Source organism: Rhinopithecus roxellana, chromosome 8 (assembly GCF_007565055.1).
Source record: "Rhinopithecus roxellana isolate Shanxi Qingling chromosome 8, ASM756505v1, whole genome shotgun sequence".
NCBI lineage: Eukaryota > Metazoa > Chordata > Mammalia > Primates > Cercopithecidae > Rhinopithecus > Rhinopithecus roxellana.
Genome location: NC_044556.1, coordinates 72,070,045 through 72,090,743, shown reverse-complemented (window position 1 = coordinate 72,090,743; position 20,699 = coordinate 72,070,045). Strand labels below are relative to the sequence as shown.

Here is a 20,699-nt window from a genome sequence, read left to right as displayed (position 1 = left end):
AGCAATTGGCCCTGCCCTATGAAGCAATCTCTACCTGAAGGCCGCAGTGGCATTGAGCTGCCCAGTAGCTAAGCCAACCCCAGGTACCTTTGCTCGTCCAGCAAAGCCAACACCTACCTAGGATGGCCACCACCTCATCATCTTGGATCACCTCCAGGGAGCCAGAAACCACAAAGCAGAGGCTGTCAACGCTCTCTCCTGCATGGTAGATGAGATCCCCTGGGGCACAATGCACCGTCTGGAACTCCATGGCCAGTGCCCGGAGGCAGCCATCACTGGCCAGCCGGAAGGCCGGGTGCTCCTTGAAAACCTTGCGGTTCAGGTGCACGCAGATGTCAGCTCTCATGTCCTTGGGGCAGATCTGCAGGACCTAGCCAGGCACAGAAAAAAACAGTGTGAGGGTCCTCACTGTGGCCTTCAGCACTTCAGGGGGAGGAGCAACATCCACTACACCAGACTACACTCTTCTAACTAAAGTTCCTGCCCTTATGGAGTTTATATTCTTATAGATGAGACAGATAGTTTCTAAAAAAAAATCTGTGCTGAATGTTCAGGACAGGGGTCTGAGAGTCAGCACTGGGAGTAAGCAGGACTCCTATAGACTAGTGGTCAGAGAAGACTTCTCTGGGAAGATGACTTTTTTTTTTTTTTTTTCGAGACAGTCTCACTCTGTCACCCAGGCTAGAGGGCAGTGGCATCATCTCAGCTCACTGCAAGCTCCGCCTCCCAGGTTCACGCCATTCTCCTGCCTCAGCCTCCCGAGTAGCTGGGACTACAGGTGCCCGCCACCATGCCCAGCTAATTTTTTGTACTTTTAGTAGAGACGCGGTTTTATCGTGTTAGCCAGGATGGTCTCGATCTCCTCACCTCGCGATCCACCCGCCTCAGCCTCCCAAAGTGCTGGGATTACAAGCGTGATCCACCGCACCCGGCCTGGAAGGTGACAGTTAAGCTGACTCTTGCATAAGTGCCAGAGTGAGCCATGTGAAGAAGAATATCCCAGCAAGATAGCAAACACCAAGGCCCTAAGAGAGCCTGAGCAATGGCCAAAAGGAGTGAGAGCAAAGGGGCAGGAGATGAGGATCAAAGACAACACGAAGTACAAGAGACTTTCGGGTGCAATAAGCCTTGGGTTTTACTCTGAGTATGATAGAGAAATACCAGAGGATTTTTGAGCAGGAGAATGTCATGACCTGACTTACATCTGAAGAAGATTATTGAAGCTACAGAGTGGTGTTAGAGAGTGCTGACTACAGAGTGTCAAGAGCCTAGTCAAGGAATCTAGTTAGGTCCCTCCTGCAGCTGTCCAGGTGAGAGGTGAGGGAAGCTTTGACTGGGATGCTGGCAGGAGAGCCAGGGAGGAGCAGTTAAATTTAGAAAAGATTTTTAACGTAGAACGGACATGATTTGCTGATGGACTGAATATAGGGTGTTATTTAACGACAGATATAAAGTAACATTTACTAAGCACTTACTGAGTGGCAGGTGTTGCTAAGCACTTTAGAATCATTCATTCATTTAATACTTATCAAACACATTATGGTTTGCCAGGCATCATCCTAGGCTCTGAGGATGAAGCAGTAAAAAAACAAAAATAAAAAAAGACAAAACTCCCTGCCCCATATAAGTTACCATCTAATGGGAGGAGACAAATAAGCAAAATAAATAAAATTTAGTGGTAAGTGCTTAAACAATAAAAAAAGGAAAGAAGGATAGGCAAAGTTGAACAGGGTTGTCATTTTACATTTTAAATTGTTACGTGCATTTGCTAATTTAATCCTCCCATAAACTGTATAAGTGTTATTATTATATCATTTTACAATAAGAAAACTGAGGCACAAGGAAGATAAATAACTTGCCCAAAATTGCCAGGAAATGTCACAGCTGGGGTTTCAAACTAGGTAGCTTGACATCAGAGCCTGGTTTAGATCCCAACCAATTCCTACACTAGGCAGCTGCCCCCCAAAAAAGGCTTGTAATTTTATTATCAACATCTCGGCAGCATCTTGGAATTCAAGCAAAATGAAAACTGGAGGATGCTATGCAGTTCTCATCTTCTGAAAAAATTAAAAGTTTACAGGTTTTTCTAGAGGGAAATATATTTCTCTGGACTTAATGTTTGCAATAAAACATTGCATGGCCCCTTACATAGCAAGCATTAAGTATGGACACTTTCAAGCAAACTTTTCCAGAGAAATCAGAAGTGTTTCTAAAACAATCCATTCTCCCATCCTAGCTTATGAGCAAAGCTAGGGGCATAAAATCAAATATGTTCAGTGATGACGTTTTCCTTGAGGTTCTGGGCACTTTCCCACCCCTGCTTCTCTGCCTTAGCACAAGCCATTTGCCACTGTATCTGCTGCTCATCCCCAAAGTTGGAAGACTTGCAGCCTCCTTCAAAGCCCAGCTCAAACCACACCTCACCCCTGATGGCTTCACTTATATCCCCACCCCCTCAGGTGCCCCTGTGCTCTCCTTGGAGGTACAGCGGTGGAAAGAGGTCAAAGAGTTGAAATCCCAGCTCCTTCCCCTCCAGGTGACACTTTCGCTTCTCCTATCAAATGCAGACTGTTAACACTGACTTGTGAGATTAAATGAAATTATATCTACCAGTACACAGCCTGGGACAAAGCCTGGCCCCAGCAGGGGATTCAGAAAGCACAGATGCCCTTGCCCTGTGTACCTCTGCATTCTTGATCTGGGATTGCAGGATGCCCATCAAGTGAGCATGCCCTCTGGGAGTACAGACACAGGACAGACCAAGGCAGAGAGGAAAATTCAGAATGCCAATGCTTGGGGCAGAGCACTTGCTAAGGACTTACTTCTATAAGGCTCATTCAAAACAAGACTCCTGCAGAAATGCAGATTTAATTTATTTCCTCTGCTCTCTGAGCAGATCACTAGATAATGGGGAGCACTCGCATGCCATGTCAAAACTGTGCCAAGTAGTCTGGAACCAAGACTTATTCTCCAGGTGAGTTCACCTTTAAATACGTGGTTTCCCCTGGGCTAGACTTTACTCTTTCCCTGGAAGAGGGTGCTAGTGAATGAGGCCTTGGCATGGAGACAATGTTTTATTCTGGGCACTGTTCCCAGAGCCAACGGAGAGTACAGTGAGAGCAGGTGAGGGAACCTGGAGGGGAGAAATTGCAAACTGTCACAGCCATCAGTCATTTCCATCATTCTTCCCATCTATTGGCTCCACACTGAGGTGGGTGGGGTGTCTGGAACTCCTTTCTCTGAGTGGAGTGGGGAGGTCTCAACTCTGAGACCCCACAGCCACCCTCTCCGGCTCTGGCCACCTTTCATACTGCTAGGTTTTGAGAAGAGACCATCCTTACTCTTCCTTGAAGGTCTCAAAGGCTAAAGGGAGATGTCAATGTGGAATCTCCTCCAGGCTAGGCAGGATACGAGTCCTGAGTAAGAGAAGAGGCATTAGGATCAGGTAGAACTAGATTCAAGTCCCAGCCTCAGCACTCACTAGATGCATGAATGTGAGGCAATAGTTAGCTCCTCTCCCCATGTCTTCATTTTTTTGAAATTTCATATAGAATTCTTCTGAGGATTCCATGAGCTGTTGTGTGGAACATCCTGGTATAATGCCTGACACATACAAGTGTTCAATGCCTGTGAGCTCTCATTTTTGATGTTGTCATTACAGCAGCAGCAGCAGCAGCAGCAGCAGCAATTTCAGGGAGGCTTTGAAGTCCAGAAGGTCATAGCAAAAAGGGCTTTAGAGGTCACCTAGTCTTAAAGATCATGTTTCCATGTGTACAGACATAAAAACAGACTTGGAGAGAGACAAGCGATGTGTTCAAAGTCACCAGCCAATAGCTGGTAAAACTGGGGTATCCCAGCACTACCACCCACATGCCCTGGCTCCCTGGTTATCACTGACCATTCTGACTTAGATTGGAGGGTAGGGGCAGATGTGGAGAGGTATAGGACGACAGGACTTGCTCTCTCCCCAGCAGCTGCCTGCCACAAGCTCCTGCCCAGAGGAGCAGCCAGCCCAGGACAGACTGGGCTCCAGAGTGAGCTGGGTCCACGGCTATTCCCTCTTCCATCTGGACCAGGAGCTGGGGTAAATCCCAAAGCCCTTCCAGAAAGTGAGGGCAGATCTGCAGGACAGATCTGCAGGGAGAGTAAGAGAGGGCAAATGCTGACGGTGCTGTCTCCCATGGGCAGCCACCCAGCCAGCCCTACAGCGAGGGTGGGGAAGGGCTTCTTTCCAGACAACCAGACTTACAAAGGCATCCTGGTGCCTGGGAAAAGGAGCCCTAGGGCAGAGAGATCAAAGTTCCTTTCTGCTCCATCAGCTGCCAGGAACCCACAGAACCTACAGGCATTGTTGAGAGAACACAGCAGAAACAACAGGCGTAGTTGGGGCAGGTGGTTGGCAAAGGCAGCCACTAAGTTCAGCTCCAGCTGATGCCCTGCCCATCTAAGAAATTAGAATGACTCTGTTGGGACTCATCCTCCTTCTCTCTAGTACATGTTTTAAATTTTTTTAAGTAATAGTAGGAAAAGCACAAGCTTTGAAGTCAGACAAAATGGTGTTCAAATCCTGGCTTTGCCATTCTTTATTCTGTGACCAGGGGCAGTTAGTAAAATGAATCGGGCCTCTTGTGCTTACCCCCTTCAATAGGGATAACAGGGTTGCTGTGGAGGCTAAGTGAGACACTAGTGCAAGACCAGACATATAGAAGAAGCAAAACAAATATCTGTTCTTAATGCATGTTCAATAAATGGTAGCTGAGGTTGTAGTAGTGGTGTTATGGTTATCATGGCAAATAGTCAGCAAAACCAAAGTAATGTTCAAGTTGAGGATTAAATTCAGTTCAATTTTTCCTTTTAAACTGTCAACCCTCAACTGACAATTCTAATGAAGGAAGACTAGGAACATAAGTAGCTGATCCCAAAGCCAGCTGAATTTGGTTTGCAATGTGTCATTAGGTATTTTTGCAATCGTGTTATCTTTCTGTTTTCCTCATTCTAACAGTCGAAAGAATCAGTATGCCCTGAGTACTTACAGACTGGTGATAAAAAACAGACTCGATAAAGACTGAGAAGCAGAGAATGAATCTCATTGAGAATGGATTTAATCTCAATAGATCTGAGATTAAATCTTTTTTAAAGAAAATTCATAAGTGAATAATAGGAAGTCCACTGTATGTTTTCTCTATTATTTCCAGTACCACCAAATTTTCATTACTCTATTGAAATGCATCTAGAATAACACAACCATTAGAGAACAATAGGAATTTATCACCCTCTCCATTTTACAGGTGGGAAAACAAATAACCAGAGAGATGCCTAATTGATGTTCTGGTCAAGTCAATTGATGATGAAGGCACAAACTCTTGATCACTGTTTCCTGGACTTGTCTGGTGAATAGGGTTGCCTGGGCACTTGTTAAAAATTCATGGCACATGTACACCTGTGTAACAAACCTGCACGTTCTGCACATGTACCCCAGAACTTAAAGTATAATTAAAAAAAAAAAAAAAAAAGAGTAACTCCTTAAAAAAAAATGCTCTCTCACTTCCCCTAAGTTCTCATTCCATAGATCCGCTGAAGGCTGGGATAGTTTTTAAAGGCACTTATTAAAAATGCTCCCTCACCTCCCCTGACTTCTCATTCCACAGATCTGGGATGGGGGCTGGGATTGTTTTTAATGATGACATCACGGGATTCTTTCTTTGAGACAGTCTCGCTCTGTTGCCCAGGCTAGAGTGCAGTGGCATTATCTTGGCTCACTGCAGCCTCTGCCTCCTGGGTTCAAGCGATTCTCCTGCCTCAGCCTCCTGAATAGTTGGAACTACAGGCGCATGCCACCATGCCCAGTTAATTTTTTGTATTTTTAGTAGAGATGAGGTTTCCCCATGTTGCCAGGCTGGTCTCAAACTCCTGACCTCAAGTGATCCACCTGACTCAGCCTCCCAAAGTGCTGGGATTACAGGCATGAGCTGCTGCATCTGGCCTGACATCATGGGATTCTTATCAGGGTCAAGATAAGGGTGAGCTAAGTGAGGCAACAGCCTTGGGCACATAAAATTAAGGGAATGCCAAAAAAGTCAGTAATCAAGATAAATCATAGTTTAATGCTATTTTTTTAAAATCAAGGTTAATGCAAAAAAATCCACGATGAACAAAATACCAAAAGTTTGAATGAAGACAAGATCAGTAACACTGCTGTGCTATCTTCAAGTCTGGGTAAAAAGAAAATTGGCAATACTGATCTCCCTTCTCTAGTCATGGCCCTGATTCTTATCATCATCCAAGTTTGGGAAATTCTACCCTGGACAGTTAAACTTCCAGCTCCTCTCTTCTCCAGGAAATACACCCTGCTTTTCTAATTTCTTAAATAATGATTTTTGATTGTTGGTCTTGGAGTAAGGCTGATCTAGAAGTAAACAAAACCTCTGGAGGTAGGACCTGGAATCCCAAAGTACCCAAGTGAATTCTGAGCATAGCCAGATCTGGGATGCACTGTCCTAGGCAAGCCTCAACACCCCTAGGGAAAGCAAGAGACAAATGGTTTCCCTGAGCTCCTCACCCCCCTTACCTTCTCTGTGTCAATGCCTCTGGACATGGACCAAGTGGACACGATATAATCCATGACTCGCTCACTCAATCCTTTTGGCACCTGGTAGAGCTTCAGGAAGTCCCGAACACTGTTGAGCATCTCATGGTATCTGTTGGTGTTGGCATACATCTGTTGGAAAATGGTCGTCACATTCCCGAAGATGGTGGCATAGAGAAGTGCTAGAGGTGAGGAGGAGGAGCAGGAGAAGAAATAACATGTGAGTGGTCCCTAAGCCAGGGTTCCAGAAAGCTCAGCTTGCTCAGAGTAGGCCAATGGCCAGAGCTGCCTCCCCCTCCCACCCCCAGTGCAGATTGCCCTGACTATTCTCAGGAGACCCTCACACCTGGAGCTTCTGGGGCATGGATGCAAAGAAAGAGCCTCCTAACACCAAGCTACTAGGAGAAACCTGTGGGAGGCAGGGTTAGGGTGGATGGGAGCTGGCATGGCTGGGGACAGAACTAAGACACAGCAGTGGGGGCTAGGCGGTGGGTTGCGGGGGCGGGGGTGAGTTGTACTGCTTCATTTTATACCTTCTGTCATAAAAAGTTTGAGCCATGCCTGAGATCACTAGTCAAATGTGTGCCTATGTGCTCCATACCAGTCAAAATCCAAACCCATTGGTGAATGATCTTTATCAAGCTCTGCTATGTGCCAAGCACTATGCTACCTGCCAAGGACAGGATGGTAAATAAACAGTCAGACCTGGTCCTCACAGAGCTAAAAACAGAGCAGGAATGACAGGCCTTAAATAAATAATCACAAATAAATAAATAATAGCAAGTCTGCAGAGGGCAGTGAAGGATGTTATATCCTTGTTTTGCACTTATTGTTAGTGCAACGATCTGCTTCACTGTGATGTGGCTCCTGAGGAAAAACATAGCTTTAATATGGTAAGAATAAAATCAAGTCCCTTTTGAGACATAACAAGTATGTACTATGCGCTACTACAGCTCCCCCTACATTTGCATTAGGAAGAAGGATCATTCTGTTATTACAAAATCCCACCTTCTACCTCTAACTTCCATTGCTCAATGCTGAGCTCAAGAGCTACTGCTTCCAGGAAGTCTTCCTAAACACCTTCTGCCCTCCATCTGTCACCACAAGTGTGACCATGATTTACCGGGCATATTTCTACAGAACTCATATGACACCATTTTGCAATCATGTGCTTCTTTCTTTGCCTGTTCCCTGACAGTGTGAGTTGCTTGAAGGCTGAACCCTTCTTTTCCTTGCCGTTGTATCTCTAGGATCTAACACTATACCAGTACTTAACAGATATTTGTCAAATTTCACACATTTTTGCTCTGGCTTTTTAAAAGATGAGTTATTATTGATATATAATAAACTGTACATGCTTAAAGTATATAATTTGCTATGTTTTGACATATGTACACCAATAACACCATCACCACAATCAAAATAGTGAACATATCCATCACCAACAAAAGCTTTGTCATGCCTCTTTGTAATCCCTCCCTCCTATCCCCACCTGCTTTCCACCTGCCATCCCCAAACAACCACTGATCTCTCCTCTGGCACCACAGATTAACCTTCATTTTCTAGAATTTTATAGAGATAGAATCATACAGTATGTACTCTTTTTAACGTCTTTATTAAGATATAATTCATACACCATAAAATGTATCCATTTAAACCACAAAATTCAATGGTCTTTAGTCTATTTACAGAGTTGTGCAACTATCACCACAATCTAAGTTTAGAATATACTCTTCCCAAAAGAAATCCCATATCCATTACCAATCATTCTCCATTTCCTCCTAAGTCTCCTGCCCTAGACAACTGCTAACCTACTTTCTATCTTTACTGATTTCCATATAAGTTAAAATCATACAACATGCGGCCTTCCATGACTAGCTTCTTTCACTTAACATAATGTTTTCCAGCTTCATCCCATGTTGCAGCATGTATCAGTACTTCATTCCTTTTTAATTTGAACACCACTCTATTATGTGGATATTCCACATTTCATTTACCCATTCATCAGTTCATGGGCATTTGGGTTGTGTCTGCTTTTTGGCTATTATAAACATTCATGTGCAAGTTGTTGTTGTTTTTAGACTGAGTCTCGCTCTGTCCCCTAGGCTGGAGTGCAGTGGCGCGATCTCGGCTCACAGCAAGCTCCACCTCCCGGGTTCACACCATTCTCCTGCCTCAGCCTCCCGAGTAGCTGGGATTACAGGCGCCCGCCACCACGCCCAGCTAATTTTTTGTATTTTTTAGTAGAGACGGGGGTCTCACCGTGTTAGCCAGGATGGTTTCGATCTCCTGACCTCGTGATCCGCCCGCCTCAGCCTCCCAAAGTGCTGGTATTACAGGCATGAGTCACCGCTCCCAGCCGGCTGGTGTGCAAGTTTTTATGTGAACATATTTTCAATTATTTTGTTTCTATACCTAGGAGTGAAATTGCTGGGTCATATGGTTACTATGTTTAACATGTTGGAGAAATTGCAGAATTGATTTCGAAAGTAACTGCACCACTTTACATTCCTGCCAGCAGTATATGAGAGTTCCAGTGTCTCAATATCCTCATTAACATTTGTTATTGTGTCTTTTTCTTTCTAATGAGTGTGACTTGCCATCTCATTGTGGTTTTGATTTGCATTTCCATAACAGCCAATGATGTTAAGCTTCTTTTCATGTGCTTATTGGTCATTTATATATCTTCTTTGGAGAAACCAAATCTTTGCCCATTTTTCAATTGGTTTTTTAAATTGTTGAGTTGTAAGAATCTTTTATATAATCTGGATACAAATCCCTTCTTAGATAAATGATTTGCAAATACTTTCTCACATCACATGGGTTGTCTTTTCACTTTTTTGTGGTATTATTTACAGCACAAAAGTTTTTAGCTTTGATGTAGCTCATTGTATTTATATTTTTTCTTTTTTACTCTTCTTTGACTGGTTTATTTGATTCAGCATATTTTGGGATTCATCCACGTTATTGCATGTATTGTTTAATAATAGTTCATTTTTCTTTTTAAATAAGAAAAGCAAACATTTTACTTGAAATAATTAGAAATTTACAAGAAGCTTTGGGAGGCTGAGGGAGGTGGATCACCTGAGGTCAAGAGTTCAAGACCAGCCTGGCCAACATGGTGAAACCCCATCTCTACTAAAATATATATATATATATAAATTAGCTGGGCATGGGGGTTCACACCTGTAGTCCCAGTTATTTGGGAGGCTGAGGTAGGAGAATTGCTTGAACCCAGGAGGCAGAGGTTGCAGTGAGCCAAGATCACACCACTGCACTCCAGCCTGGGTGACAAAACAAGACTCCATCTCAAAAAAAAAAAGAAATTACAAGAAGTTGCCAAGATAGTACAGAAAAATTCTGCGTACCCTTCACCCAGTTTCTCTCATCTTACATGACTACAGCATGGTATCAAGAACAGACTGACATTGCTATAAAGTATATGTATACTTCTGTGTCATTTTATCATATGTGTAGATTCATGTAACCAGCACTACATTCAAAATACAGAATTCTTCCATCACCACAGAGATCTCCTTGTGCTTCCCCTTTATGGGCATGCTTCCCCCAGCAATCACAACTTTTTCTCCTTTATTATAATTATGTCATTTTAAGAATGTTATAAAAGCCAGGCACAGTGGCTCATGCCTATAATCCCAGCACTTTGGGAGGCCAAGGTGGGCAGATCACTTGAGGCCAGGAGTTTAAGACCAGCCTCGTCAACATGGCAAAGCCCTGTTGCTACTAAAAATACCAAAAAAAAAAAAAAAGTTTAGCCAGGCATGGTGACACGCACCTTGTAGTCCCAACTACTTAGAAGGCTGAGGCATAAGAATCACTTGAACCTGGGAGAGGTACATGTTGCGTGAGCTGAGATTGTGCCACTACACTCCAGCTTGGGTGGTTAACGAAGCAACTCTGTCTCAAATAATAATAATAATGTTACAGAAATGGAATCACAAAGTATGTGACCCTTTGAGATTGTCTTTTTTCACTCATCAAAATCATCCAAGTTGCTGCATGTATCAATAGTTCCTTCCTTGTATGGATGTACCACAACCATTTCTTCCAAATAATCTTATTCAGGGTACTGAATAAGATTCTGATTCAGTTGACATACTATGGGAGGCAAAAAAGAGAGAAATGCATGGATCTAGAGATAAGAGAAGGACTGAGGACACAAATCCACCGAAAGAGAGTTGGAAACAAGGATCAAAGAGTTCTCTGGAAAAGTACCAGGGACTGGTGTCAATCTGAACAAAAGGAGCCAGACAAAAAGCAGACACTAGCTCTTCTAAGCTCATAGATAGCCTCATAACAATGCAGTTGAAGGTTCTGCCTCCTCCATGCCAATAGTGAATGAAGTGTGGTCAGAACTAACCATCCTCCCAGGAGATGGGTTAGTTGTCTTTTTCCAGTCAGTATGACTCTAACTGAACAAGCCTATGTGGGCAGTCCTGCTTCAGCTCTGTTTTCTGATTCACAATGAACCAGGGGTCACAGGCAAAGAGTATACATGCCTCTTTTAGAATGGCTGCCAGAAAATTAATTTAATCTTGAGCCTAAAACAATAGTTACACCAAATCAATATAGTAAGAATAACTCTCTTATCCATGATCTGAGAGAACCAGGCAGCAGGTCAGACGTCAAGCAGGGATGTACAACCATCATTTACAGCTCAGGGCTGCTCTTGTTCTAGGTTGCTTCTGAGGCATTCTGGAAGGTTAGGGGTCCTCAGGAGGCCCTTGCTCAATTATGATTACTATTATGAAATATTATTACACTAAATGTTGATAATTCTCCTCTTAATGCCCCTTCCTTAATTTATTTTCCTCTTTAAAAAAAACAGCGACATGCTCTCACAATGTTGCCCAGGCTGGTCTCAAACTCCTGGCCTCAAGCAGTCCTCCCACCTCAGCCTCTCAAAGTGCTGGAATTACAGGTGTGAGCTACCATGCCCAGCCCCTAATTTTATATGAAGGGGGATTACATGTTTTTCATGCACGTAACATTTAATTTATATTGGTATCTTATATATAAAGCATTATACCTTAAATGCTAAAAACCTAAGTGGGAGAGAAGACATGTAAGTCCAGTTGTCACCTGAATAGATATATGAGTGTGATGTGGAGAGGAAGGGAGAGATATTGTAATGCCACTGTCAGGAGAGTAAAAAAGCCAGCATGAACCTCCCAGGGCACAAGGTGTTATGGATGGCTCCAAATGTGGATTCTTTGAGTCTTTCTGTTTTGAGAAAGTAAGGAGACCTCCCCCAACCTCAAGGCAAAATGCTGATTTGGAGAAGAAGAGGTTTCTTTCATATTTGAGTGGTTTACAGTTTATACTATATCACAGCGAGAGCTCGGGTTCCTATCCAGAAAGAAAGAAAAAAAAAGATGGTATTATCCAGCCCTTAATTAGAAATAGCTGTGTGGAATTTGGTGGGTGGGGGAGGGGGGAGGCGGGTGTAGCAAAAACACGTATCTTTATCAATTTCATTTTCTTAAATTTTTCCTGCAAGCTTCTGAACTGTGCCATTGCCAGTTGTGTGACTCTTTCCTGTGAACTTAAAATGACAAGGTTCATCAATTTGGAGAGTTTTATTTCTCATAAAGGATTGCAGCTTGCAGGGGGCTATTCTGACAGGCTGGGAAGCATAGCCTTCAGCCAGAAGCCAGAACCAGACACTTCAAGAGGGAGAAGAATAAGACAAAGATTTATGGTGAATGGGGAGGCCAAATATATACATGTTAAATAAGCTATAGGAGGGATCATGAATATTCATAAAAAGAGAAACATGCATGTGAACAGCTGAGCTTCATGTTTCTCCATTGGACCCATGTTCAAAAAATGGCAGCATTAACATGAACCAAGGATCGCGTTTGTAAAGCAGAGTACATGAAAACCCTCACTGTGCATCCTCCAGAGACTAGCCAGAACCATTCTGTAGTGAGTGGTCTCTTATCAGGAAGGAATGCAGTTCAGCTGTTTTGTGAAAACCACAAAAGGGAGCAGCAGCATCAGTGATTATCAGTGGTGGAGTCTTTCAAACGGGCTGGTTTCTGTTTAGTCTTAGGGAGGAAAGACTAAGGGCATTTGGTGAGATAAGGGTTATAACAAGGCATGTTTAACCTCTCATCCTACTATGACTAGGAACTCAGTTTTCCAAGGCTTCTCTGAAGTCCCCTTGGCCAAGAGGAGGTCTGTTCAGTCAGTGAAGGGGCTTAGAATTTTATTTCTAGTTCTCACTCTTTATCAGCAACCTAGGACGTTTCTTCACTTATTTAGGTTAGAGCCCCTTATTCCTGCATCTCCTGTCTTCCTCTTTCTTGGTTTATCCCTTTCCCTCTTTTTAATAAGACATCTTCTAAGAGCTTTCTGAAAAAGGATATATGGGAACAAAGTTTTTTGAGACCTAACATGTCTACTCTTATATTCAATTAATAGCTTAGTTTGGTGTAGAATTCTAAAGTGGAAATCATTTCTCTCTGAATTTTGGAGGCATTTCTCTAGTCTTATCTTGGGATTTGAGAAGTCAGAACCAGTAGGATCCCTTGTCCTTCATATTATAACCTGTTTTTTTTTCCTCTCTAGAAACTCCTTCTACAAGGTTCTGAAAATTCATAATAATGCACCTTTTTGCTATGGTTCCATTTTCATCCATTGTGCTAAACCTTTTCAATCTGGAAATGTATGCCCTTCATTTCAAGAAAATTTTCTTGGATTATTTGATAATTTCTTCCCTTCCATTTCTATATTTTCTTTTCCCTGGCCTCCTGTGATGCAGATGTTGGGCTCCTAGATTAATTTAATTTTGTTTTTCTCTCTTCCTAATTCTATCACTTTATGAGAAATTTCTTCAGCTTCTGCTGTTTTTATTGAATTTTCATTTGATATTATACTTTTAATTTCCATGATATTTTTTTCATTGTCTGAATGTTCCTTTGCATTCTGTTGTTTCTTAGATGTAGTATCTTCTCCTGTTTTCTCAAAGGATATCAATGATAGGTCTATTTTTGAGTTTACTTCTCTTCGTTTGGTCTTTGTTCCCTCATTTATTTATGTGCATGTTTGTCTGCCTTTCTTCATAGAAATATATGGTAATCTTTAGATATCCACTCATATTTAAGAGTGGGGCCCTAGAAAACTGATTAAAAGCTTTAAGTGAATGAGTGGACATTGTCAACTGTGAGAATTCACTGTAGACTGACCTGGCTAGAGTTTGTGTTGAAGAATCCATGATGCTACCAACTTTAGGATTGTCTTTTTGGACTGCTCAGAGAAGACTCAATTTGCTGTCAAGAATGCTGGCAATATTCAGCAATTAAGTGAGGGAGAGAAAGGTTGAAGGTTTCAATATTCAGTGTACAAAGTTTCCCTTAATTCTTATTTTCATATAGTACCTCTGTTTCACTGTGCCTGTTGTCTCCCAGTCCAGAGACTACCTCTAAAGAATAGACCAGGTTTCATGAATGTCAGGAAGTGCAATGACCCAACTGCACAAAATGAGGAAGACATCTGTGGGCCTAAATACTTACTAAGCAAATTTTTAACCCGCCCCCTTTTTCTTAGCTCTACCTTCACCTCCACTTGTAGAGGTACTTACGTCACTAATAGTTGAGTGGGGGTTCTGGTGAAAATCTTTTGGGAGCTGTGTTGCAAATCAAATTATTTTTCAGATTTCCCTTGTGTCACATTAGGGTTCAGCTTTATGGGGTCTACCAAGTCAGTCATTGCTTTCCAGCTTTCAGATTTGTGTTACTGTTGTCTCTCTTCTCATTCTTTTTGTCTTTATGGATTTATGCTTGTAAAAAGGACTCCCCTTTACTGTTGCTTTTGTGGGGTCTCGGGGTAATCAGATAGAAACATGTGCATTCAGCCAGCCATTACAGCAAAAGCAATATCAATGACTTGCAAAGTCTTCAGGAATTACTGGCTTTGGCCCAACATTCCCCATATGAAAGTGAAAAATGGTTACCAAACCTGCAAAGATAAGCGCTCAGAGCAAAACAGTAATGATAAATAACACTACTACCTCATGGTAGATACTGTCACTATTTAGCAGGTAAGGAAACTTAAGTCCAAGATCAAAGAAATAAGGCAATATGTAGCAAGGCCAGAACCCAGGATCTGTCTGACTCCAGCCACACACTGTATCTACTAAATCATCCATTCTCAAACTTCAGTGTGTATCAGAATCATGTGGAGAGCCTTTAAACTCATTCTGGGGTCTCACCTCCAAAGTAGATTTAGTAGGTCATGAGTGGGCCCTAGAGAATATATATATTTCTAACAAGATCCTAGGTGATACTTTCACTGCTAAGAACTTTGAGAAGAGTGGTACGATGATTCTCTGACTTCTATTGCAACTCCTTCTTTTATTTCAGAATATGTTGTCAAGCTGTATGAACATAAATGTTGGTTTTGACTTGCTCTTCACAGCCAAGGCTGACTGGATTATTCATTGATCACTTTTTCTGGAATAAGGATAGGCAAACTGAAAAGAAAAAGTAACTACCTATTAAGAGCCACTATATATTTTCTAAATATAGACTTTAACACCCTCCCTCTCTCTCTGTTTTTTTCTATCTCCCCTCACTTCAACTCTACTACTCCTACTATCCTGCCACCCTGAGATTTCATAGATGCCAACGGGAAAAACTGAGAAAGTAGAAGCCCTTTCCAATCTCTGCTTTTAAGCCAGATAGTGCCTGAAATTCAATATCCATTAAGATTACACCTTACTGCTGCTTATTTTAAGGAGACTTAATTTGTTCCCTCTTTTGCCAAAAAAGAAAATAACTCTTATATGAATTTCCCTTAAAACAAAATCTCCAGTCTTATCATCCTTAATTCCCCATTAGTCATTTGATTAGGATGAACTGCTCATTAAGTAGCTGTGCTGCTGGCTGTGCAGGGTGCAGGAGAGAGTGTCATTAACACATACAACATTGGCACTGAGCACTCAAAGTGGTCCAGAGACACTCTCTCACTTCCAAGTCAATAATGAGATAGAGCAAATACAGTTTTTTTTTTTTTTTTTTGAGATGGAGTCTCGCTCTGTCGCCCAGGCTGGAGTGCAGTGGCCGGATCTCAGCTCACTGCAAGCTCCGCCTCCCGGGTCCACGCCATTCTCCTGCCTCAACCTCCCGAGTAGCTGGGACTACAGGCGCCTGCCATCTCGCCCGGCTAGTTTTTTTGTATTTTTTAGTAGAGACGGGGTTTCACCCTGTAGACCAGGATGGTCTCGATCTCCTGACCTCGTGATCCGCCCGTCTCGGCCTCCCAAAGTGCTGGGATTACAGGTTTGAGCCACCGCGCCCGGCTGCAAATACAGTCTAAAAAGGCAGAAAAGGAACTCACAAGTTAAATTTTCTGCTTTCTCTGTTAAGGGAAGCCAAGCAAATCCCTATAGGTGATTTCTGCACACACAACATTTCTCTCGATAAGGAAGGAAAGATGGGGTCTTCAGAGTTATACTCTTCTGGGTTCAAATTCCAGCTCAGCTGCTTAGAACTCTGTGATCAGAGGCAAATAACTTTACTTCTTTTCCCTCTGTTTCTGTCAATCTAATAAAAAGAGAAACGTCTGCTCACTTCCCCCTGGGTTGTTGGCAGAATTAAATCAGATACTGTGTGATAGTATCCAGAATACTGAGCTGGCACATAGAGACTCCCAATGTTATTTACTCTTTCCATTAATCATCCTAGAGTCAACTATCATGACAGTTAACGCAGATTGGACAGCATGTCATGAAGACAGTAACCTAGAACACTAACCTGAATTGAATTAAAAGACTGCTGCCTTTTAATTGCACTGACTCAAAATTTATCATTGCCAAACAATATTGGAGTCCAGAAGAGAGATGCTTTCAACGAAGCTCATCATGCACAGAGGCCTTCAAAGGAATTTCTAAAATCCATAAACACTAAGAACTTTGACGTATTAGCTAAAATACTGACTACACATTTAGTGATTTTGAATGAAGCTATTCATGGATGAGGAGGGGCTGAAAAGTAAGTGTAGACAAGGGGAGAGTGTGAGGGTGTAGGGAACAAGACCTGAGAACCAGACTTAGTCCTTATTCTATTTCATCCAGCCCATGTAAGAGCAACACGTCTAATTTTGTTAATGTAATTTTTTTGGTCTTTAGTGTTGTTACTGCTTTTGCTTCTTCAAATGTGATATTGATGGAGTAGGTGTGAGGATAAAGTTTATATTGGCATGGTAACTGGCAACTAACTTTTAAATTATTTCCTGTAACTTAAAAACCATAGCCAAGAAACTCACTGCCTGGGCAGAAATGGGTAGTGATATGGTTTGGCTGTGTCCTCACCCAAATCTCATCTTGAATTGTAGCTACCGTAATTCCCACGTGTTGTGGTAGGGACCCTGTGGGGGGTAACTGAATCATGGGAGTGGGTCTTTCCCATGTTGTTCTTGTGATAGTGAATAAGTCTCATGAGATACGATGGTTTTATAAATGGGAGTTTCCCCGCACAAGTTTTCTCTCCTGTCTGCCACCATGTAAGACGTGCCTTTTGCCTTCCACCATGATTGTGAGGCCTCCCCAGCCACACAGAACTGTGAGTGCATTAAACCACTTTTTTTCATAAATTACCCAGTCTCAGGTATGTCTTTATTGGCAGCATGAAAACGGACTCATACAAGTAGTAACAATAGGAAGAAAAAGAAGTATCTACTCATTGCCATGCTAGCAGATCAATCCAGCATAGGAGGAGGATGCACAGGAGAATGCTGAGTCTATGCTTTGGAGACAAGAGCTGCAATTTGGAATACTGGCTCCACTACCCACTTCAGGATAATCATTTACTCTCTTTAAATTTCTTTGTATATAATAAATAATTACCTTATTTTTTTAATAAGTGGAATAATATATAAAATGCTTATCACAGTATCTTGCACATAATGCTCAATAAGTAATAATAATTAACAGCAGGATAATTAAAGACTAAAGAATTTTCTTGAAAGTTAATTATTTCCTGGAAGTGTTACCTCACTAACTTTATCATCAGTTGTCTTAATTCAACAAACATTAAATGCTCAGATATGTCATGTGCTGTTCTGGGAAGCAGCATGGTATAGTAAAAATAACTCAGGTTCTGATAAGAAAGCAGCACTGTAATGGAATTCATGGCCCTGCTACTAAGTCAGGTAATGAGAGCCTCAGTTTTCTCATTTATGAAAGGGGAAGGATAATCCTCACCTCTTAGGGTGGCTGGGAATATTCAATTAATTAACACGACAAATGTCAAACACAATGCTTGATGGAACAGATTTGCAGTAAATCTTAGTTTTCTTTCCTGAACCACCCAGTGTTCATATTTTTCCATCAATCATCTCTGGATTCTGGTTTCTTCAGCTCTTGGCTTTGAATGATTATACTCCTACTGTGATAAGTTGGCCTGTGCTTTTCCTTAAATAGAAGACTTTCTGGAGTGTGGAAATTTTGGTGGAGTCACTTCAGAGGCTTCTTCCTCTGCATTCAGTGGGTGCATTCGGTTTGTCAATGCTGTTGACAAGCTATTGAAGAGTCTGTCTCAAAGAGGTGAGTTTGCTCTAGTTCAATGATCCAAGGGCTTCTCCGAGTGTGATGTTGGAACAGCAGCATCACATCAGCTGGGCATTTGGTAGAAAAGCAAATTCTCAGGCCTACCCCAGACCTACTGGATCAGAATCTCTGGGGGTGAGACCCAGGAATTTGTTCCTTTCAAATTCTCCAGGTGGTTCTGAGGTATGTTAAAGTTTGAGAAACACTGGTTTATGCTATACCAATAAATACTCAGTACTTCCCTAATAAGATTTAAGTATAACGCCCTCCAGCAAGCAGGGAGGATGGCCAGATGAACAAAAAAAGATACTGGGCCACATTGAGAAAGCATAAGGAGACTCTGAAGGTAGCTAACCTTACTCTGCTGTACAGGAAAATGGCCATGAAGCCAGGTGAGATTTAGAGAACCATCCCACAGATTAGCAACACTTTGATGGAAATAACTACACTCAGCTCTGAATTTCCTGCCAGTGGAACCGAGTATCCCCATTTTTCTAAGAGATGGTTTAATTATTTTTTCCCTTTCTCCACTTCTTAGCCCTTTACAAATGCAAAAATACCCTTTTATCACCACGACCCCATTCCACCAGATACTCTCTACAGGGCTAGTTCACCTAACTCCTCAAGAATCAACAGTCAATTTACAGACCGAAGCATGTCCACCATGGAACTTTCACCCACCAGGCCACCAGGAGGTTGCCTTGAGATAGCAGCTGATTTCTATGAACTCCCCCTACCAGGAGACTGCCTCATGGTATGAAACTCCATCCCACCTGGGGCACTTCTGGCCTAGTCCTGCTCACAAAGGTGCCAGCAGTCACCAGCTAAACCACCCAGTAGATAAGGCACCGGAGGTAACACACAGATCCCACCCCCTTGCTCACTTCCTCCCCTGCCTTTTAAAACTGTCTGATTTCTGTTCCAAAAGCAAAGTGGTATATTTAAAGGCGGGACATCTGTGCTTCTTCCTCTAAGCCAGCTTTGGAAATAAGTCACTTTCTTTTTACCAGATCTCACTCTTGTTAATCAGACTGTAAGCAGTGAGCGATTAACCCGCATTTCGGTTACACCAGCACTATCCCCTCATTTCTCTTCAACACATCAACCATGGCCATGGGCATAGAAAGTAGCCCCCCGAAACAGAGAATATAAAACATAGATACATTCCCTATTTTATAACAAGAAAAGCCTAAAATCTCTCATTTAATAACCTGCTAAGAATAGCATGAATTCCTATACCACATTCAAACTCGGCCGTGTTGGTGAATGTCGCTTAACAAGCACAGTTCTTACAGGGGAGACAGAAGGTTATTTTCAGCTACTTCTCATCTGTCGAATAAAACAACAGCTCCTGCTCCACAGTAACCCATTAACAATGCAGTCTGTGCCACCTCATTTCAACCAGTGTTTTAATAGCACCACAGATAAAAGCACAGCAATTTCCACAGGCAATTACTTCTGCAGATGAATCAAGAAGGTCAGAAACAGGTTGAAAAGGTCTTCAGATAATTTGTCACTTTTACTTATTTTGAACTCGCTGAGTTCTTGATTGCAAAGAGACAACCATTTAGTTACAATGCACGTGGCTAAAGGTAGACTGGCTTGTAGGTTTGCAAACCCAGGTCTTGCTTTACTTCCTAATGAGAGCTCTAAGTTTATTTTTCTCCAATATGAGTCATCAAAGGGAATCTAATTAACAAAGCCATTTAAAATAACACAATTTTAAAAGTCATTTAAACAAGCGTGTTAATCTTAACTAGGCTCATTTTCCAATAGTAGTTAACATGTACTTTTAAGTTAGAAACTCTCACAAAACTCGATGTTTGTTTTTCTTCTAAATCTCAAAACAAAAATAAAAGTGAAAAACTTTGCAGAAGCCACTACTATCACCACGAACTACATAGAAACATCATAATAATTGGACAGAAAGTGGCTTTTAAAGAAATACTTCTTTCAATAGAAATAAATTAAAATCACTTTGCTAATTTTTGCCAACTCTAATCTCAGTACCTCTAGCATTTGTTAACTTTCCACACTGAATAACCATAAGTCTCTTAGTTTATCAAAGGCAGAATTGGAATCCTTTAGTTGCTAAGTTACACTGCAAGTTATAGTGGTGCCTCTTCTCCACATTGCCTCCAAAATAATAGATCCCCCAACCTTTTACCACAGAGGACGCCAAGAAGTAGAGAATTGTGAGCCTATTGTATCTGACAAAACTATTCATCTTGTATAAGTCAGTGGTCCTAATCCTGACTCTGTTGCTGACTATGTAATTAGAAAAAATTGAAATGGATGATATTATACAGGGTCTATTCATGATAAAAACTTGGCTTTTCTCATCTTCTTGGCACTAGAAAGACAATTTCCAGCCTAATAGTGATGTCCATAAGTGACTTTAAAGACGTCTTATAAGCCTAGATATTTTTCATTCACAAAGATTTTAATCAGGTAGGAAATAATTCTCTGGCCATTACCCACATCATGAATCTCTGCTGTTTGCCTTCTACCAAATCTGCTGCATTACAGTAATCAGAGCTC

At 41.9% G+C, this 20,699-nt stretch overlaps 1 protein-coding gene across 2 annotated transcripts in view; it reads right to left on the bottom strand.

The window, feature by feature from the left end:
• KCNH1 (potassium voltage-gated channel subfamily H member 1) overlaps positions 1-20,699 on the bottom strand; it is a 466,372-nt gene that overhangs the window by 128,810 nt on the left and 316,863 nt on the right. For both annotated transcript variants that reach the window (XM_010372506.2, XM_010372507.2), the window contains exons 8-9: positions 6,569-6,768; positions 118-370 (exon numbers count right to left, since the gene is read on the bottom strand). In XM_010372506.2, the coding sequence (XP_010370808.1) occupies positions 118-370; positions 6,569-6,768 (453 nt within the window). The remainder of the gene's footprint in view (positions 1-117; positions 371-6,568; positions 6,769-20,699) is intronic.